General features: G+C 34.5%; 1 protein-coding gene across 1 annotated transcript; it reads left to right on the forward strand.

Annotated features, from left to right (window-relative positions):
- Positions 1–9375: 9375 nt before the first annotated feature.
- On the forward strand, positions 9376–21797 carry LOC134256833 (uncharacterized). Its single transcript, XM_062739498.1, has 3 exons — positions 9376–9998; positions 16359–16489; positions 21371–21797. Exons 1-3 carry the CDS (start codon positions 9496–9498, stop codon positions 21712–21714), a joined length of 978 nt encoding a protein of 325 aa, XP_062595482.1. The 5' UTR covers positions 9376–9495; the 3' UTR covers positions 21715–21797.
- The last annotated feature ends 1506 nt before the right edge of the window (positions 21798–23303 follow it).

Consider the following 23303-nt stretch of genomic DNA (forward strand, 5'->3'; position numbering starts at 1 on the left):
TTCCAGCAGAAACAACAATGAACACTCTAACAACCATATTTCAAATTGTGGGGATACCTCTAGCCATCCACAAAAGTGTAGGCCCTTCACAGTGCTTAGAGTATTTAGGGATAGTTTTGGACAGTAATAAGATGGAAGCAAGACTTCCGACTGACAAACTACAGCGAGTACTTGAAACAGTACATTCATTCTTGGACAGAAAGACTTGTACCAATTGCTAAGTCTATTGGGTCACCTAAATTTTGCCTGTCGGGTTGTACGTCCAGGCCGTTCATTCGTGTCATATCTGATATCGTTATCTACTAGTGTCGGAACTTCATCATCACGTGACAATTACTGCTGAATGTAGGTTAGACTTGGGAATGTGGTACAAATTCTTCTCTTCATGGAACGGTGTAGCCGTCTTCCTTGAAGATAATATAACAATAGCAGCAGATATGCATCTATATACAGATGCAACCAATTCTGCTTTTGGGGGATACTACGCTGGGAAGTGGTTGCAAGACGTTTTTCCATCAGACATGTTTCACAGTGGAGAAAAACCTTATATGACTTTTTACGAACTCTACCCCATTGTTATGGCGTGTGTTATGTGGAGTCAGGAATGGTCAAGAAAAAGAATTCTCTTCCATTGTGACAATTTAGCTACAGTCGAAATTATAAATAAAGGGCGTTCAAAAATGAAATCAATCATGAGGTTAATGCGAAAATTAACTTTCATCGCAGCAAGTTTTCCTTTTACTGTTCATGCTAGACACATTCCAGGGAAATTAAATACTGTAGCTGTTGCTATTTCTCGTTTCCAGATGGACAAATTTCGCAAACTAGCTCCGAAGGCGGACATCTGAGCCACAGCCTGTCTTCCATACCACAAAATTACAATGTAGAAGAAATAAAGACTTTATGGAGTGCACCAATTAGCCAACAGACAGCAAGAGCATATTCCACGGGCATTCAGCACTTTTTATCATTTTCTACCATTAAGCTGTATTTGGCTGGCATAAGATTTCATTATCTTGAAGCTGGACTCTGTAATCCTTTAAAGCAACATGAAAGACTAGACTGCATTTTACGTGGCATTAAAAGACTTCAATCTAGTGTTTCAAAACCTAAAAGATTTCCTGTTACGTGTCAGATATTATGTCAAATGCTTAATCAGTTGAATGGCTCAATTTTTTCACCATTCGTAGATCTTATGCTATCATGTTGTTCTCTCATGGCATTTTTTGGATTTCTCCGTTGTGGAGAGTTTACTGTAAAGAGTAGAAATGTAGACAATGATTTTCTTAGAATGAAAGATGTTATAGAGAAAGAAGATTAAATGTCTTATACTTTGTATTTAAAATGTTCAAAAACTGATCCTTTTCGTCAAGGTGTCTTTCTTCATGTTTTTAACAATGATCACACCAAACCTGTAGATATTATGCATGAATACTGCCAGCTACGTATTTCACAAGGCGCTCAACCAAATTCACCTCTGTTTGTTGATGCTGATGGTTCACCTTTGTCGAGAAATCAATTTGTATCTTATTTAAGACATGTAATGGCTGTGTTAGGCTATGATGACACTAAATATTGCAGACATTCATATAGAATAGGTGCTGCTACTTCTGCAGCAGAAGCCGGTATAGAAGACCATCTTATACAAACTCTAGGGCGCTGGTCATCAAATTGTTATGTTAGGTACATAAGAACTGATGAAAACGTGCTTAAAGAAGCACAAAAGAAAATGTGTTGTGGGAACAGAACTTAGTTTGTAAAATTTTTCCATTTGGTAGATCTGTATTGTTTTTCTAAAGTATTGTATTGGTTTTGGCATCTATTTCTTTGGGGGCTCTCACTCTTTTTAACATTTAAAACTCGTTCAATTTCGACATTAAAATTCCCAGGTATTTGGAATTTTTCTACCCCCAAATTCAAAGAAGCGAAATGCTCATTAAAGCTTTATTATTAAATATTACAAATTGTGTACTCAACACACAAAATACCTAATGTATTTTTACCATGCTTTAAGTTCACATTTAGTAACCTGCCGGGCTTTCCCCAGGTACTTTAACTACTTGAATTATTATCAACCTGCTGGCCCCCCCCCCCCCCAGGTTGATTGAAATACCTACTGTATTAGTACCATGCTTTAAGTTCACATTTAGTAACCTGCCGGGCTCCCCCAGGTACATGTACTTATATTATTATCAACCTGCTGGGCTCCCCCCAGGTTGATTGACTTCAACCAAAAAATATTGCTTTGTTCGGTATCGATGATTGCCTGCTGCCCCCCCCCCCAGGTAATTTTAATTTGGAACCTGCTGCCCCCCCCAGGTTCTGGGATACCAACTGATAACCTGCTGGGCTCCCCCCAGGTTATATATTTTAATCTATGTAGTTAAATAAGAGAGCAGCCCCCAAGATGCCAAAGTTTTTTTGTAACGTATTTTTATAACAGTTTTTGTTTTTAATTTATTTTGTACCCAAACCTTGTTTTGTACATAGTGTTTTTTGATTTATTATGTGATGTGTTCATTTTAATAAATCTAAACCTTTACTTTTTGTTATGTTGTGTATAAATAAGATGTATAATGATTCGTAAAAAAAAAAAAAATTGGTATGATTGGCAAACATTTATTCTGGAGAAATTTACAATGCTGTTTACTTTTACTTTATGTATTTATGTAGGAAGCATTTATGTAGGTTGCAAATCTGGATTGGCTACACTTTTGGAGGAAAGTAGGTCATGCATGGTGGCTATACACTGCTTAGCACATCATCTGGAGTTAGCCTTCAAAGATGCCATCAAAGCTGCTATCTCTAAGTTATATGAGAAGACCGTGACCGTACTGATTGGGTTGTATTACCTATATCAGTATATAGAAAAGCTTTAAAGAATAGCATTCATTCTCTTCAACAGACTGTTATTTTGCCCACCAGGTAGTTACCACACTCAAAGAGAGAAATAAGTCTTTTTGTAAAAGGTATTTAATATTTTCATGTAGTTTAAGGGACAACCATTTGATTCTGAGGGGGGGGGGGGGGGGGGTGGCAAATTTTTTTGAGACGGATTATTTATTTTCATGCCTGTCAAGGACAGATTATTTATTTTCAAGATTATCGAGGACAGATTATTTATTTTCTTCTTTGTCTTGCGTACCTTGATCGATTGATTCTAAAAGACTAATCATTTATATACCATAGGCGGGTTCAGGATGGGGGGCGCGTATAACTTTGTTCAGGCAAGAGGTCTGGGACCGCCCTAAGGCCCCCAGTGGGTCCTGGGCGAAGCACTGGTGGAGGCCAATGGAGGGAAATTCCCCAGCTCTTGGGTTTTCGCGTACTCTAAGAATAAAACCAGGTCAATTATAGTGGTATTGGTTATTATGTAGCAAAGTATGACATTATTAATATTGGTCATATCATACTTTGAATGAAGGGGGTCCAGGGGGCGAAGCCCCCTGAAACTCGTGGGTTTTTGTGTATTTTAAGAGTAAAACCAGGCACAATTATCTAGGAATTGGTTAGTTATGTTCCAAAGTATGACATAATGAATATAGTCATATTATACTTTGGATGAAGGGGGCCCAGGGAGCGAAGCCCCCTGAAGCTCTTGGGTTTTTGTGTATTTTAACGAGGCCCGATCTACTTGATCTGCGCATACGTTTTCACGCAGCGTCGACTTAGGCACGTCACAATAACTTTGGCTGTCGTCACAATGGAATACAATAACGTCACAATTAAAATGACGTCAAATTGCATACCTGGAAGCTCTGTATACTGTGCATGTTGAAAGCTGGCTCATTCTGGCATTTTTATTATTTACATGTTTTAATTTTTTTAATTAATAATCAACTGTAGAACATAATTTTCTTCCAGGTATAAATTTCTTGGTACAGATTCATTAATTTCATTAATTTTTATCTTGTTTTATTTCAATTAATGAGTTAGAAAAAACAAACAAACACTGCAACCAAAAGTAAACGATTTTTAAATTATTCTTTCTCGTGAATATGTTGAAGAGTTTATACACACTCTTTTTTTACTGCGGAATTAAATATGCATGGATTACCTTGAGTTTTAAAAAATAAGTCTCTGAATCATTCAAATGCAACCACAAATATATTTTATTTTTCTATATAATACATTATATAAGAAAAATTCGTAATTCTGTCCCCTTTTTTCTCCACGTAAAATAATGTCCTGTGTTAAGAAAAAAAACATGAAGAGAAAATTATTCCATAATGTAAGAATTATCTAATTTTTAGAAACTAATACAGTATAACAATCGTTTGTTAATGATATGTAAACCCATTGCGACTTATAAAAATATCTCGTTGGTTAAAATAAGTCCTATTTTTGTGTTTAGATATGTTATCTTTTCACTGCAATAAAGGCTACCTCCAATTTTCTTTTCATTTTTTAAAAGAGGAATTAAAATTGCATGATATATGTGAAAAACAAAACATTTCATAATTTATTATTATTTTTTATTTGTCAATTACTTTGTTTATTGGGGAGATTTAGTATGTAATTGTGTATAAAAACACGAAAAATGGTCCATATTTTGAAAGTGCCCCCATTTTACTACAATAAAGGCAAGGTAACAAAATTTCATTCTCATTTTTCTTAGCATAAAACATACAAGTATACTTCCAAGAATTAAATTTTTTTTATCATTCTGTTTTCGTAATATCCAACTAGATTGGGCCTCGTTAAGAGTAAAACTAGGCACAAAAATATTGGTATTGTACTAAAGTATGGCAATATTAATATAATTCATATCATACTTTGAAATTTTAGGGGAGGGGTCATACACATGTATGCCTTCCTTAAATCCGCCACTGTATACTTTGTAATTAATTTATCGGGAAGTATAATTCTTTGACAAGAAAATTTATCTTTTGTGGTGTTTAAGAATTTGCTTGTATTTAAAGTGATTTATCACATCTACTGAGTGCACATTGTCATGTTGATCAACTGACTAAAAGTACATGTATCCAGTCTGGTAATCTGATTTTAAATATTATTTGGTTCTAAAATGGCGAGCGAAGCGAGCCAAGAAAAATGCTGAATTGAAGATTCTGAGGTTAAATTACACAGAAATAAAAAGGTATTTTCACAATATTTAAATATCATAAGTCAAGGTCAGATTATTTATTTTCTTTGCAGAGGAGGACGGATTATTTATTTTCAACATTTTCAGGGACAGATTATTTATTTCCAAAATCTGCCAGCCCCCCCTCAGAATCAAATGGTCGTCCCCTTAGATTTATTTTAAAATTTACATATTCTTTAGGTATTGTAGTTTATATAAATTTCATATTTTTTAAATTTAGGTTTCTGTGCTACAAGTGAACAACTCGAAAACGCATCCCACAAAAACTGAAGGGCTGGCAAAACTAATGGGCGATGGCCAAGTCACTGCTTTCATTCTAACCTTAAAGGTAATAATCTGAATAATGATATGATGCATCTTGTTGTCACATAATACAAAAAAATTTCTATTTTACAGGAGCTGATTGGGCAATTGATGAAGATATCACTTTATCTGCAGTAGAAGTCTGAAATCTCTCTAGCGGATGCATTTACACCACCTCCCCCCCCCTAAAATTGGAATTTTTCAAAGTTCAAAAAGGCATAATGGCGCGATCGTACCCAAAACAGAACTTGACCTAGATAGTCATGTGATAAATCTTTATACTAAATTTCTTTTCGGTATGTGCAACCTCTGCGAAGAAAATGAACGGAAACTGCAAATAATTGGGATTTTTCCAAGTCCAAGGGGCATAAATCTGTCAAAAAAGGCGCAATCGTATTCAAAACAGAACTTGAATTAGACTTTCATTTGAAAATTCTGTATACTAAATTTCATTTCAGTAAGTGCAAACACTGCAAAGAAAATGAACGGAAACTGCAAATAATTGGAATTTTTCTAAGTCCATTGGACAAAACTCTATCAAAACTGGCGCGATCGTACCAAAACAGACCTTGATCTAGATATATATTTGATAAATTTGTAAACAAAATTTCATTACAGTTTTTGCCACGGTTGTGAAGAAATTGAAGAAACTAAGTGGACCCACTGACAGCATCAAAGCAATATGCCCTCCCTTCTTCGAAGGGGGAGGGGAGGCATAAATATGATAGAAAGAATCTCCCGTGGTTTGTGGTTGGATATGATTTATCCAACTCATTGTGCATTTTCTATCCCGTCTTCAAGGCGTGGGGATAGAAAACACATAACTCGTTGGATAAAAATCTTATCCAACCACAAACCATGGGAGATCCTATATATATGATAAACCATGAATGTGTTTCTCTCTGTAAATCATGTGGAAACGTACAGGTTTCCTATAATGTTTTTTTTTGGTGGTGGGGGTGGGGGGGGGGGGGGGGGCTCGTCCGCGACGATTTACAGTTGAGAACATTTTTCGTTGCTCTAAAATCGTGTCAATAATTTACTTATGTTCAGAATTAAGAGGTATCTACCTTAAAGGAAAACTTTTTTTCCCTACAAATTAATGATTTAAAGGTCGTCAACACTTTTCGGTAATCTGTGCAACAAGGTTAACTGGTAGGTTATGGTTTACGAGGGTTGTCCCGTAAAATCGTGGACAAGTTGTCTAGTGTGAAAAATAAACATCCCATAATTAAGTGCGTTCTGAAATTTTCACTATTATTTAGTACATATTTTAGTAATATACACAGCAAATTTCAGATGAACATATGCATAAATAAACAAATTATGAGATTTTATGCCATATATTGTATCACCTTACGGCGCATGGATTATTTCGTCAAAGTGTAAACAGCGTCACGTTTTATCTTTGCTGAAAATGAAGTTGGATGAGTCCGACTTAAATTTAGGAATTTCATTGATACACATTCTTTAATATTCGATAAACAGTCGAAGAACCAATTGGCATCAGGACCTCATGCGATCTTCTGACAAACTATATTTATTAGTAAGTTACGGACAAGCCTATTCTATATAATCTTTCAACTAATAGAAAATCTCATATCGGCGGTCTACTGTGACAGCGTCTTTTGCTATTACATTAATAAGGAACAGAAAGTTTGTCCGTATGTTTTGTACTCCCCAGGGTAAATTGCAGGTATCAATAAGATCAAAAAAAAACTTCGCTAAGAAAACTCCTATTTCATTTGTATACAGGAAGATATGGTGTATATCTTTATAATCTTTTTTCTCTCTATGGTCATTTCAATTCTCTAAAGGTGTCATTACAACATCGAAATAAAACTGAACTGTTCTCCGGTGCGATTACATTTACAAGTATAACTATATTTTTAAGCTCATAAAACGTCGCGTGATGAAGGCATTTTTCGTGTGTTGTGTCATTACCACTTTCCCATATTCGAATTCTCATGAGAAACTGCCAAAAATTAAGCAAATGCCTGAATAAAATGTTTACAAAAACTACAGAATTGATTGTGGAATTGAATTAGGATAATTTTAATCCAAATTTTATGTATTTAAAACTTTTATTTTGAATTCAAACTTGTGCATTCTTTAATAAAACCTTTGTTTTTTTGACCGTGCGCCGTAGGACAATACCTCATGCACATTCAGGCATAATAAAGGCTTTATTTTTGCCTATATTTTATCAAAAAAATTAACATGCACTTAAATATGATAAATAAACATGTACTGAAATTTTCAGCTTAGTGCGCCCATTACTTTTCAGTAACCGATAAAACGCTGTTGTCCAAACGATTTTACGGGACAACAACAGCACCTCTCTGTGATTGTTTCATGAACCGGTAATAAGGGATATTATAAATACTTACAAAGTGAAGATAAAGGCATCAATCTCATTACGGAAATAAAATTATTTGTAGCTAAACTCAGGAAATTCAAAGTTGGCTTTCTTTCTACGATGCTGACATAAGATCGGATACAGCTACTTTTAATCAAAGACCATTAATTTTGCTGACAAGGAAACCTGCTACATATTTCTTTGAAAGTGATAAAGTTCGTGTTTCTTGTAACTTCATGAAAAAAATCATAATTTTAAGCGTTTTATTACAAATGCACCACAAAAAAAAGAAAACCATTGTTCAAAGTTTTTCATCTAAACAAGTCAATGAAAACGACATAGAATATCCACAATAAAGGCATCAAAATTTAGATTGAAATGCTCAGAACAATATTCATTCATAATTAAGTGATAACGTCCAATCCCTGTGAAAAATCTTTACATTCTCATCCTGATTCTGATGTGTTGAAACCATCTGCCAAGAGGACCTTCAAGCTTCAGGAGTACCTCTCACGCCTAGTGCCCTGGATTCTCCGACCTGCCATTGGCACACAAGAAATCCTAGCTTTCTTTCACTTGACAGACACTCTTTCCAACTCAATAAGACTAAAGAGGAATCTGCTGAAGAAAAACTTGAATGTTAAATGGCCACCTGATCCTTAATGGCTTCCGAGTTTTAAATAAACTAATTAAGTACATAGTTACGTTCAGTAAGCCTGTCTCTTTCACATTGTGAATGTCATGGCACCAGGGTCAGAGGGGTACTGGTGTTAGGGCGGGGGCTCTATTGAGTATATAGTGAAAATGCATAAATTCTTTTAAAATCTTCTCCTTTGCTCACGGGTATTAAACCAATGAACTATGTACATAGTTATGATGATGAAGGATGCCTCTTCCAATTTTGTGAATTTCATGGCCCCGGGGTAAGGGGTTCTGGTTCTTTTACTTTTTACCAAATTGGGGTAAAAATGAGTTTGCCAAAATTCTCTTGACGTATTACACGACAGCAGATAATTGGAGTTCTGATTTTTTGTTTCAAAATATTGGTATAGGAACTAAGCATTGTAAATGTCCAAGATATTAGTGCTATCGACATTCTACCAAAGAGGGTTTGAACATATAGATAATTGAAATTCAAATTATATGTCAGCATTTCACAATGACCTACCTTTAGTTGATTATCTTATTTGAATGATTAATAGTGAGAATTTATAAAAATCGTACACCAAAAAGCTGTATTTCATTTCGATAAATTTTATATCAATGTATTATAGAGTTTCAGATTATTGCGTGTCAGAAGGTTTGAATTATCGTGCATCAGTTTCTGTGTGGCAAAAAACTCACAGAAAGAATACGCTGATTGTGCTTCTAAAAGGACACTGTTTTCCGTTTGGATTATGCTGTTAACCTTTGATAATATTAAACAGGAAAACGTAAAATCAATCTGAATACTTTTGATTAATGGAACAATTAAAACACACTTAAAACTATAAGAAGTCTTTGTCTTAATTCAAGTGGACTCATGAGAAAAAGGGAAATTGATAACTTTTACATCCTCGTGTACAATTTTAAGAGACCAAGATGAATTATGCAACAATGAGATATTAATTGGATGTAGGAAATAAAGTACACGGGATTAATTAACAATTTCGATTTGCTTCATGCCAGTAAGAAATATGATAGCACCAGCATCAGAGACGCCCGAAGAAGGGAACGACAAACATACATCATGATGGACGAAAGATACAGATTCAAAATTTTTGGAATAAATGATGGACGTTTTCTTGTGCTTCATTCTACAGCCTTAGTCTTTATAGGCCTAAGTGTCCTATGTGCAGGATTAGTGATAGCTACCTCCATAAAAAATAAAAAGAATGTGAATTTTTTCGTTGGATGGAGCAAGTGTGAACGTTTCGCAATTTACATGGCTGTTTGTGATATTTTACTTCACGTGGTCCATTGCACGGACCATATTCATATGTTGATAGTCCATGGCCATGTTCATCCGATAAACTTATGCGAATTCTATGGATTTGTGTTATACGAGTTTACAGTTGCCCAGAGTTCATTGGTTTTTATCATTGCAACTAATGCCTTTCTGTTAATAAAGTTGAAATGGAAGTTGAATTATGGTGTCAGAGACTGGAGGATAATCTCCGTTGCTTTAGGCTTACCATTTATCATTTGTGTATTCTTGGTTTCCTACAAGCAGCTCGGACCTACTGGGACATAGTAAGATTAACAAGTATTTCTTGTGCTGAATTTTTTTTACTTGTTCTATTACTGTATGCGTTGGTTTCATCAATTTCCTGCATCAAAACCCACTTGTTCTATTTAGATACTCAAGCTAATTTCGTTCGGTCAATGCTGCAAGATAGATATATTTGAATAAGATGAAAAACAGTCGGTGACAGGATATTCAGCTTATTTTATTGATTTCATAATCTTTAAATTAATTTTTCCCTTAAGTATAAAAGATCTAATGCTGCGCCGTACAAATATATCAACATAGATCAATAATCTTTATCGTGAACAAAAGTCGCTCTACTAAAAAAAAAATGAAATTTGTGTTAAGATATTGTTTCTAAAACAGGTCCGACGAAATAAAGTGTTGCTAAAACGCGGAACGGAGCAGAAAATGTATGTTAAAACAAATAACCTAGATTAGATATAAATAAGATATAAAAAGCAATAATCTTGATTAAATTCATATCTTATAATAATAATAATGTATCGTAAAATATGATATATTTACGATTCATGCACCCCTCAGAATTGTATACATGCGATGGTCTATAAAATACATATCAACCAGACTCAAATCCTATGTATCCATCTGGCCAGGGGGCCATTAAACTTAAACGAGCTCACTTTTGATCTCAGTCTCACTTTTCCACTATTAATTCCTTTGGAAAAAGTAAGACTGATATCAAAAGTGAGATCGTGTAAGTTTTATTGCCCCAGGCACTGACCGTTTCGTAAGAATTTTGTTTTTTTAAAGAGAATTCATTCATATAAAAAGATATTGTCTCGAAAAAGACAGAGGAAAAAAAACTATTAGTATGTACATACAAGGATCTATACAGAAAAAAAATCTAGTTTTGACATTCAAATTATGCAAGCAGTGGAGAATCCAGGAACCTTGAAAGTTTGAGGTAGGGGCCCACAGCCACACAAATTGATTAATTAATTCTTACGTATATTTTGGACACAAAAATGTTTGTCTTTTGCAATTTTTTAGAACTTTCTAATGAGCGGGAAAATAAACTCAAATGTTTTACGGGGTCATTCATACCCTCCCCCCACATTTACATATGTACCACATACAAACACACTTGTAACTTCATTTAATGTAAAGATGCCACATATAATCACAGAAAAGTTTTCAAACTATATCTAACCAGAATTTTAATAAATAGGAAGCGACTATATTTTGTATAAAATTTTAACAACCAGTATTACATTCGATCGCGAGATGTTCTTGCCGTAGAGGTTTGCTTTAATCGTAATCTTAATTTTTTTTTTAACATTTTATTTCTCTTCCCATGGTTCATCTAGATATCAAATATTTGGCTTGCCTCCAACTACTTTTTTCCAGAATTTACTTTTTTAGGTCACCTGAGAAATTCAGGTGACTTATTGCTATCCGTTTTCGTCCGTCGTCGTCCGTCGTGTGTTAACATTTGAACATTTTCAGCTTCTTCTCTGAAACCACTGAACCAATTTAACCAAATTTGGTACACAGCATCTACAGGTAAAGGGAAACAAAAATTTTGAATTTCATGGTCCCCGCCTCCCTGGGGCCTGAGGGGTGCAGCCAATACCACTAAAATTATTGCAATCTTGAAAAATCTTCTTCTTTACTCCTGGACATCAAGCAGGCACCCTGTTGGCATGAATGTAATGAGCATTGAGTCCTCTACCAAAATTGTGAAATTCATGGCCCCAGGGTCAGGGGTTCTAGTGCTAGGGCGGGGCTCTATTGATTATATTGTGAAAATGCATTATTTCTTTGAAAATCTTCTTCTCTGCTCCTGGGTATTAAATAAACTAACTAAGAACATAGTTGTGATGAGAAAGAGTGCCTCTTCCAGATTTGTGAATTTTATGGCCCCGGGGTCAGGGGTTCTGGTGTTAGGGCGGGGCTCTATAGATAATATAGTGAAAATGCATTTATTCTTTGAAAATCTTCTTCTCTGCTTCTGGGTATTAAATAAACTAACTAATCACATAGTTATGATGAGCAAGAGTGCCTCTTCCAAAATTGTGAAATTCATGGCCCCAGGGTCAGGGGTTCTAGTGCTAGGGCGGGGCTCTATTGATTATATTGTGAAAATGCATTAATTCTTTGAAAATATTTTCTCTGCTTCTGAGTATTAAATAAACTAACTAAGCACAGAGTTATGATGAGCAAGAGTGCCTTTTCCAAAATTGTGAATTTTATGGCCCCGGGGTCAGGGGTTCTGGTGTTAGGGCGGGGCTCTATAGATTATATAGTGAAAATGCATTTATTCTTTGAAAATCTTCTTCTCTGCTTCTGGGTATTAAATAAACTAACTAATCACATAGTTATGATGAGCAAGAGCGCCTCCTATAAAATTGTGAATTTTAGGGCCCCGGGGTCAGGGGTTCTGATGTTAGAACGGGGCTCTATTGATTATATAGTGAAAATGCATCGATTCTTTGAAAATCTTCTTCTCTGCTTCTGGGTATTAGAAAATCATTTTCTTCTCTGCTTCTGAATCACCAGTTTAACATGGAATAACATTTAAAAATCCGATAGATTAACTAACTAAGTACATAGTTATGATAAGCAAGAGTGCCTCCTATAAATTTTGAATTTTTTGGCCACAGGGTCAGGGGTTCTGGTGTTAGGGCGGGGCTCTATAGATTATATAGTGAAAATGCATTAATTCTTTGAAAAACTTCTTCTCTGCTTCTGGGTATTAAATAAACTAACTAAGCACATAGTTATGATGAGCAAGAGCGCCTCCTATAAAATTGTGAATTTTATGGCCCCAGGGTCAGGGGTTCTGGTGTTAGGGCGGGGCACTATTGATTATATAATAAAAATACATTAATTCTTTGAAAATATTTTCCTTTGCTTCTGGGTTTTATGCCAATGATCCAAGTATATATATTTATGATAAAGAAAGGTGCATCTAGCAAAGTGGTTTTTTATGCCCCCTGGGTCGGGGGGGGGGGGGTTACATAGTTTGAAAGTAAATTAATGCTTTGAACTCTGCTATTTGGTATTAATCAACCATTTTATGATAAAATTTGCAAAATTTTGAAATGTGTTGCCCCTGGGTCAGTGGTTCCTTTGGGGTGAGGTGCACAACTGGGTATAAAGTGGAATTGCATTTTCTCTTTGTTACTCTGATCTACCTCTGGGTATTAAGTAAATAGAGTAAGCATGCTAAGTTAATAAATATGATAAGCAATGGTGGCTCTTTCAAAATTGTGAATTGTGAATTTCATGGCCTCTGGTTTAAAACATGAACCAAATTTAATTGTTTGAAAGTTGTTACACAATACTCAGGTGACCTATAAGGCCCGTGGGCCTCTTGTTTATAGAAATGTTCATTGAACTCCTCCCCAAATTTTTGTTTATGTTATTAATGTAGGAAGTAAGTGTAAAAATAATAGTTCTGTAAGATGTTGGAGTTGGAACCTATCCCCCTTCCGAATCAAACAATTGTCTTCCTTTTCCCTCACACACACAACATACTTTCAAATTCGATTCTACGTCACTGCTATGTCAACGATTTCCGCAAATAAGAGACTGAACATGACTTAATCAACTTGTAAATTTAATATTGCGGGATTGACTATGTACAAGATATATCGTCTCTGATAATTTTTTTTCTGTATTTTAAGTGATTTAATCTGAAATGATATAATATTCCGTTTTCCGATCCATTCCATTTTTCTTTCCGCGTTTTAGCAACACCCGACGAAATATATGTAGTCCTGATTGAAAATCGACAAGAAAATGACTGATTTGTTATGAAATATATAAGAAATGTTTGAAGAGGCAGGCACGTAGCATCTATTTTGAAAAAAAGGGGGGGGGCTGCAGCCAGAGAGAAAAAATTCAAAATCGAAGATTTCTCAACCTCGAACATCCTTTTTCATGGGGGGATGTTTTTTTATTTTTTTTCCTGTTCATACCTACATGAACCTTATTTGATTATACTACGACAAATATAGGGGAGCCAAGTATTTCAGTATTTTCTACAGAAAAAATTATATCTGGGAAAAATGAAGGTTAGACCCCCTGATACTATGTGCCTGTAAGGATCGATAGGACTAAGGCTCGTGCAAAGAAGAAAAGATAAATATTGAGAATGTTTCATAGAAAAGTTTAAGATGCTGGATCTGATTTTCTTCCCATCTTTGAAATGAAATATGTGGAGATATCGAACAGTATTCGAACCCAAAAGTCCAGTTAAACATTACAAAATAGAAGCGGAGCTGACACTGACCTTTAAAACATCGGATGTGGGATCAGGTGCCATGGAGGAGTGAGCATCCCCTGCTGTCCGGTCCCAATAGTTGTGTGCTCCTTATCATGATCGGGAAATAACGGGGATAGCTCAGTGTGTAAGTAATGACCTAACAATATCAGATTCGGTATGTATAAAGTCAGTCAGCATGATAAATTGTATTTGCTGACAAGGTCATTGTATCGACCACAGAACTTACGAAATGATGATTCTAAAAGAGACAGCTGATATTCTTACTTCGTCATCTTGTTTGTCAATAACCCTCACAAGTGTATTGTAGCTAGAGTACGCTTAAAGCCGCGTAGTCCGATTCTAATCGCAAAAAAATATATGTTTTTCTTCTTGAAAAATAATTGTCAATAAATTGTTTCAACTTTTGTCAAATTATATCCCAAAAGTCTTTTTCTTTTAATTCAAAAAAGTTAAAAAAATAATTTTTGTTTGGTCACACAAAAAATAATTCAATGTTGAAACCCGAGCATTTTTTTTTCACAACAAAGTACATATACCTGTACACGAACAATATTTTAGCCTTAGTTATAAACTTCCTTTAAAATAAAATCTTTAAAAATATATGATTTTCCTATATATTCTTTAAATATGCATATTAATATAATAAAAATTATTATGGATTATATTCAATTAATTTCTTGATTTTTAAAAAATGTATTATGACTTAGGCTTAATGGAAAAAAAATACTCGGGTTGGAATTATCTTCATTATTAGACATAACCGATAAATATATTTTTTTCAAAGGTGACTTCACAACAGATCTTAACTTCCTGCAGAAACTTCTGTTTGTCAATAAGGTTTTTGATCTATGTTTTCCATGTAAGGATTGTTGTAATAAACTATTAAATCAATCTTATAATTTATTTTTATATATTATCTATGTAATGACGTACTTTTATTGTGTAAGATAATATGTGCCAGTTTCGGATTAAGCGGCTTTATACACGAGTGTTTGCATCCACATTTCATAAATGCAATGTGGTATACTCTTGTATTTCCTGTCTTTTATTAAAATCAGTTTGAATTATATCTATTATTTTGTTACCGAGGAATCCAAATACACATTTACAATTATTTTCTATTCAATTTAGCAGTCAAATATTAAGAAATGTTTTTTAAATTAATATATATAATTGTTTGCTTGCCTTTAAAAAGCCTTTAAAAAGTAGACTACACTAAGATACATAATTCTGTGTATCGGTTTTTATTTTTCGTTGTTACTAAAAATAGAAATTTCTGTGAAATTCTTTCAAAATGCTACTCCTCCTACAGTTTTGGTCTGATTTCAATATAACTTGGCACACAAGTAGATTACACTAAGATACATAATTCTATATATCGGTTTTTGATTTCAACGAACGGTGTTGCCGTTGTTACTAAAAATAGAAATTTCTGTGAAATTCTTTCAAAATGCTACTCCTCCTGCTGATTTCAATATAATTAGACTACAATAAGATACATAATTCTGTGTATCGGTTTTTGATTTCCACGAACGGTGTTGCCGTTGTTACTAAAAATAGAAATTTCTGTGAAATTCTTTCAAAATGCTACTCCTCCTACAGTTTTGGTCTGATTACAATATAACTTGGAACACAAGTAGACTGCACTAAGATACATAATGCTGTGTATCGGTTTTTGATTTCAATGAATGGTGTTGCTGTTGTTACTAAAAATAGAAATTTCTGTGAAATTCTTTCAAAATGCTACTCCTCCTACAGTTTTAATCTGATTTCAATATAACTTGGCACACAAGTAGACTACACTAAAATACATAATGCTGTATATCGGTGTTGGATTTCGATGAACGGTGTTGTCGTTGTTACTAAAAATAGAAATTTTTGTGGAAATTATTCAAAATGCTACTCCTCCTACAGTTTTGGTCTGATTTCAATATAACTTGGCACACAAGTAGACTACACTAAGATACATAATTCTGTGTATCGTTTTTTTTCATTATTCTATTTATTGCTATTGTAAAGTTTTATATCCCTACTGCTACTTTTCCCTTTCTTTATTATAAGTACAAACCAGTAGAGCTTCAGTCTCGACAGAGACTTCTGGTTCATTTAGCTGTGGAATCGTGGGGGAGAGGGTGGTGACATTTGTTTCTACACTTCCGGTTCTCCTTGTGCTAATTGTAAACACAGTATTGTATATTCTGACGTGGAAGCAAATAAAGATTGAAGGAAAGAGGGTGAAAGGTATCAAATTACAGTCACACGTATTACCTAACATTTGGAGCTCTATTGGTCGGAGACCAGAAGAGCTTATGCGATTGTAAGGTGCCCATCGTCCGTCCGTTTACTTGTCTGTCTGTAAAAAAAACGCTACTCCTCCTTCAGTTTTATTCTGATTTCAATATAACTTGGCACACAAGTAGACTACACTAAGATACATAATTTCGTGCATCGGTTTTTGATTTTGATGAACGGTGTTGCAATGATTACTAAAAATAGAAATTCCTTTAAAACGCTACTCCTCCTACAGTTTTGGTTTGATTTCAAATATTACTTGGCACACAAGTAGACTACACTAAGAGACATAATTTAATGCATCGGTGTTGCCATGGTTACTAAAAATAGAAATTTATATGTAGTAGTTACCGTATAAGTTTTTATTGGTTTTCTCCAGATACCCTATAGAGAGGCTATAAGGCGCAGCCTTCGAGTGACCTTTTAACCTCTCTATAGGGTATCTGAAGAAAACCTATTAAAAATTATACGGTACGTCGCATGTACCATAGCACTCTCAGATTTCCTAATATGACAGGCAGATGATGTATAGTTCCAAAAACATTTCCTCATATGGTTTGTCACCTGACATACTGTAGATCACTAAATTTTCGAGACAAGACACCTTCTTTTCGCGAGATAGTTATTTGCTCTTGATCAGCGAGACAAAATTTTCACGAATTGTGGTAATTGCTCTATATAATCTTAAGGAATACTTTATAATGAGCAAGAATTAAATTTTCGCGAGCACACTGTCTCGCGTAATTACGCGAAAATAAAGTTCTCGCGAATAAAAAGTGATTAACAGTAGTTATAGTAGCACGCGCTATACATTGTTCATGTATATTACATTTCATTGCGCATTTTGCGCACTCGCAGTCATAAGGCGAAAATGGACGAAAGTGATGAATGAGCATGGATCATGATCCTTGAACTGCCGCAAAATTCACAAATCACAGATAGGCCAGTTGATAGAGGACGAAGTAAACGTGTTCGATGGTATTTGGGATTTATCTCTTACTCAAGTGGATTTTCATTTGACCCAAGAGCCGGTTACACCCGAGAATGTTATACAGCAGTTGGACCGTTCTGACGTTGGATGTACATGTAGCCATCTGCGCGTATATTAGGTATCGGAAGTGAAATTCCAGAACTTGAGAATTTAACCGAACCTGCACTCATTAAAAAGTAGCTAGAGGTAAATTTGTTGTGGAAGCTCGCAGAAAGATGTCCAGCCATATCCCCAAAATCACTGTACGTGTTTATGTGTCGGAATACTACGGCTTTGTAAGTTTTTAAACGGATTGTAAATCAAGATATCATTTCTGGTTAAATGATATGGACCTAATTCGTTTTATGTTTTTTGCCAATATATTATGTACACATTATTAAAGATTGAAAATAAAGTTTTGTTTTGTATGCGATTCAAGGCTCCGCCTATAGGTAATGAAGGCTCCGCCCATGGGTTATGGTGTAGATAACCCACAAATAAAACAATAGAAAAATGGCGACCTATGGTACATGAAATTCCTTTAAAACGCTACTCCTCCTACAATTTTTGTCTGATTACAATATAACTTGACACAGAAGTAGACTACACCAAGCTACATAATTTAGCGCATCGGTTTTTGATTTCGGTGAACAGTGTTGCCATGGTTGCTGAAAATAGAAATTTCTGTGAAATTCCTTTAAAACGCGGCTCCTCCTACATATTTGGTCTGATTTCAATATAACTTGGCACACAAGTAGACTACACTTAGATATACAATTCTATTTATTGCTGCCTAATGCAAAATTTCAAATCCAAATGCTACTTTTCCTTTGTGATACTGTTACACCGAAACTTTCTGTTTTTTAGATAAAAACGCCCAAAGTTTCCAACAAAGTTATTTTGTATTCCCATGTAACACAGGCCCTGACTGAATAAGTAATTGAGCACACAAATTCTACGCTAAATATTAAGAATTGCCAAACCTACAGACTGTCAATCACTGCTAAATTAACCTGTTAACTATGAACACTATGAATTCTGCATTTTCTCATGGTCAGCACTTTGGACATTCAATCCCACTGAGACTCGGCTGATAAAAGTCAGCAATGCTGACACAGGAGCGAAATTTCCCAGTAACATCTTAATGAGCGGTCATGACCTTATCACATGAACAGGCCTGGGGGCCATAAAACTTAGATGAGCCCACTCTTGATCTCAGTCTCACTTTTCCACCATATTTATTCCTTTTGTAAAACTGAGATCACAAGTGAGCTCGTCTAAGTTTTATGGTCCCCAGGCCAGATCACTGCATCTGTAGCTTAGAGCAATTCCTACAAATCAAAAAGATTAAGATAATATAAATCTAGCATTAATTATACAAACAATTTCACACAAAATTTCACTTTAACATATACGTACAGACCAGTAGAGCTACAGTCTCATCAGAGACTTCTGGTTTTTCTCTCCGCCAGATTTTTTTTCCTTAGCTGCAATAATGTAGCCCTCTCCGATTTTTTTTATCTGATATTTTCTGGAGAGGGCTACAATTCCACAGCATCTCTGTAATGGTGCAAAATATTTTTTAAATACGAGCTACTGCAGGCAGAATAAATTGTTTTTACATTCAACTTACTTCCAATAAGACAACTTTTTATTCACTGTCGACAAAATAGCCCGTTTAACGCGAAAACCATATAAAATAAATCTGTGTATTTACCTGTCGGTTCTACTCAACAGCCATGACAGTTTACGCGTGACGTAGTGAGACTTGCGCTTGAAATTTAGAATAACTCAAAAAAGCAAATGTCGATGTTTATAAGTAATTGTGATGAATAGAAACGCTAAACATCGATAAATAAAATCATTCCATGTGTTGTTATTTCGTAAGCAGCGATATTTAGGCTTAAAATAAGGTGTTTTCAAAGAAATCCGCTCCCTGTAGATCCTTAATCTCATTGGCTGTCCCAAAGTAAAATCTGTCAAAGTCAGTAAACATGGCGGATAAATTTAAGTTGTGATGTTGACATACATGAAGAATACGGATTGTTCTGTATATTTTTGGATCGATTTATGTCTGGGATGACTAAATTTGGGAAGTCCAGGTAAGACATATTAATAAAATAATCGTTTACTGACAATTTGAGCCGAAATCCGTGCGAGGGTGAATCGCTCCCGCTTTGCACCATTACGGAGATCCCAGAGAAGCCTTCCAATAAGAGAAAATGCTTTATGATCATGTGGTAATAGTATTTTGTTTAACTCCCTTTGGAAAATATTTCTTTCATATAAATTTCATGCTTTAGGTAATGTCCTACAATTGTTAACCTATATACAGGATGCACACTGCCATGTTAGTGAGTGATCAGCTTTTGTGTCACCGTGCATCGATTTTCAACAATAAAGTTCCCTCTGAGTCCGTCTGTCTGTCTATCAATCTCTCATCAAACTTGGTTTTGCGAACTTTTTTTTCTAAATTCTTGCAGATATTGAAACTGATTTTTATGTAAGTATATTTTGATGACTGACCAAATTTGAATTTCTTATTTCTTGATTTTTGACGGAATTATGACATATTTAAAATGTTATATATATAACTGGGATAACGATCGGTTTCGTGATAGAGAGAAGGTGAATCCGGTAGTAGACATGTATTGCTTATGCAATACTCTCAGAATGCCTTTTTTTTTTCAATTTTCCTACGAGGTTTACGTGTAGGCTAACCTTCATGCTTTGTTGATCAAATTTGAATTTGAAAATACAAAGTAGTGTTTTATTCGCATTTCTTAGAAATTTATTTGAGATTAACTAAGTTTCCTTATATATGAGTTGCAAACTTTAAAGATAAAATTTTAAGAATTACCATGGATAAAACACATTCCTTTGAGAATTTAGAGACATTTTTTTGAGCATTTTCAATAAGTCAAAGCCTGAATTCCATAACTTGAGGATCGGAGTACCTTAAACAGGTTTGAGTGATTTCCATATATTATATGAAAGTGAAGTTGCTGTGAATTGCTGTTAATACTCTGAATAAACAGATGTAATGTTCAAATGTTCCTTAGTGTTTGGAGTCTTGGATAATTAGGAAAGATGACGCTTGCAAAAGGACTTTTTTATACCAAATATTTTTTAGAATGGAATTTTCATTTCGTTATTAAATTCTTCATTCAACTTGTAACATGCAATTCATTAAAATGCATTCCTTGCCTCTTTAGAAACCATTTTCCTAATTATTTATGCACGAATTAAGAAGAAAATGACAGTAATTGTTTTTGGGAGAAAGCTATTTTTTCTCATAAAAAATATTACTAGGTATCATGAAGTCAATGTGTATAAATGTATTTGGATTGGGATAAACATACAGCTTTTTGCATGGTAAGTAAGGGAGGATAAAAAGCAGTCATCTTGATTTCCTTTTCCTGTATTTAACACCTTTCTCTTTGCAAGATTCAGTGTTTTACAGATAAATGGTATTCGGCACGCAGTCATGATTAAAAACCAGCTTACACGATGAACACCTGCGTGCAGTCCATTAATACGCATAGAAATTAGCTTTCTATGAAAATTGGACAGATAAGCAAAAATTATAAGTTATTTATTAACATAGAGCATACTATAGTGAATGTAATTGTAATTTGACGTTGTCTTTTAAATCTGTTTAAGGACATACGCAACGTATTTTGAAAGTGCGTTGCGTATGTCCTTAAGTGTGAGTGAAGTGTTTTCTGATAATTATATATATTCTGAAGAAAAAAGTAGAAGCATAAAATTCGGTGATAAAAAGACACCGTTTGAACCATGAATTATGTAAATATAAAATTTTACCAACTTTATAGAATACAGTGTATTTATTGTTTCAGCGTCGCTGAGGAATCGCAAATCTTCGAGTCAAAGATCAGCTAGGGCAGCCAAGAATATGTCCTTATTTGTTGCGGCCTATTTCATTCAGTGGTGGGCCTTGCCGCTTCATGGCGTCTGGCAGTTGGTAGACAATACCCCCTTTGAAGTCCTTGAACTCCTAGCGATATTTACTAATATGGGAGGTGTATTAAATGGGGGAGTGTTCTTGATTATCAAAAAGTCACGTGTTTCTAAAGTGAGCAGTATATCTCAAGAGAAAGATGGATCTACAAGTCCGACATCCGACCAAACGCAATGCAGCAAGCATAATCCTATTGCAAATGACGTACTACATGTAGTATAATATAATACTATTGTTTCTACAGATATGTACAAATAAAACAATACTTTGATATGCAAAGTTATTTTTTAATTATGCTCTTTGAAGAAGATAAATAAAATTAAATGCTTTTTAGGATATATAAACTTGTATCTTTACGTTCCGTTCGAAATTGAATTTTATCTAAATTGTTTAATGTATAAATGAAACTCTTAAAAGTCAAATAAAAAGCTAGGTTGTATCATTTGGATATTTTTTATTTAAAACCGTCTGTAGGCTTTTATGTAATTATACACCACGCAACAAGTTGCGTGAGGTATAATGTTTTGACCCGTCCGTCAGTCAGTCAGTGTGTCAGTCAGTCCGTTAGTCCTGTTTTGTTTTTTTTTGTCAGCGCAACTCGTCATACACCGTTGCACAGAATTTCGTCAAAACTTTGCAGATAGTTAGGACACAATGTTTAAATGTGCATATTACATGTACGATATTAACATTTTTGTTCAGATTTTTCATAAAGAATATCTAAGTCAAGTTTTTTTTTGTCATTCCCATCTTTATTTCTGTCATAACATGAGTTAAGATACAAACATTACAAAACTATAACAATAGAAAATAAATATTTATAAACGATGGACTTAAAACGACCTCCATTTAAACAATTTTGCTAAAATGGACACAAAGTTTGTTTTTTTTCCCTGTTACATTATCCTTCACGTACTGAGAGATGTTTTCAAAATATCCCAACTATGCTTTATCATGTCTTCTTTCCAATGAGAGAGAGAGAGAGAGAAAAGGAGGAAAAGAGCTCTCGTTCTATAATACAATTTCACTATTTCTGAATTATCGTCCCTTGAATAAGGGCGTGGCCCTTCATTTGAAGAAACTTGAATCCCTTTCACCCAAGGATGCTTCGTGCCAAGTTTGGTTGAAATTGGAACAGTGACACCACAGAAGAAGTCGAAAATGGGAAAAGTTTTAAAGGAATTTTGCAGTAAGCATGACAACAGCGTTCATTAAAATCAAAATAAAAAAACATGCATTACATTATGTATCTTAGTGTAGTCTACTTGTGTGCCAAGTAATATAGAAATCAAACCAAAACTGTAGGAGGAGTAGCATTTTAAAGGAATTTTACAGAAATTTCTATTTTTAGTAACCATGACAAAACCTTCATCGAAATCAAACACCGATGCACTAATTTATGTACTTTATGGTAGTCTACTTGTGTGCCAATTTATAGTGAAATTAGACCAAAACTGAAAGAGTAGTAGCATTTTGAAAAATTGTTTACAGAGAGACAGACGGACGGACGACAGACACCTTACCACCGCATAAGCTCTTCTGGTCTCCGATCAGTAGAGCTAAAAAAAATTGATGTAAAAGCTTAACAACTGAAAGCATCGAAGCTTTATGACCGCTGTTTTTAATGGGATTTGTTCATTTATTTTTAGGAATATGTATTGGAAGTTTTCTCTTCCATTTTCTTAAAGTCATTGAAGAGGACTGCTATCTTTCAACAAAAACAACTGGGATTTGTTCATTTATTTTTAGGAGTATGTATTGGAAGTTTTCTCTTCCATTTTCTTAAAGTCATTGAAGAGGACTGCTATCTT

This window comes from Saccostrea cucullata, unplaced genomic scaffold (genome assembly GCF_032062105.1).
Source record: "Saccostrea cucullata isolate Sc308-1 unplaced genomic scaffold, CSIRO_AGI_Scuc_v1 ctg8, whole genome shotgun sequence".
Classification (NCBI taxonomy): Eukaryota; Metazoa; Mollusca; class Bivalvia; order Ostreida; family Ostreidae; genus Saccostrea; species Saccostrea cuccullata.

Coding starts and splice junctions, on each gene's coding strand:
- LOC134256833 (XM_062739498.1), top strand. CDS start 9,496: ATGATGGACGAAAGATACAGATTCAAAATTTTTGGAATAAATGATGGA. Junction 9,999..16,358: donor CTCGGACCTACTGGGACATA/GTAAGATTAACA, acceptor TGGTTCATTTAG/CTGTGGAATCGTGGGGGAGA. Junction 16,490..21,370: donor TGAAGGAAAGAGGGTGAAAG/GTATCAAATTAC, acceptor TTATTGTTTCAG/CGTCGCTGAGGAATCGCAAA.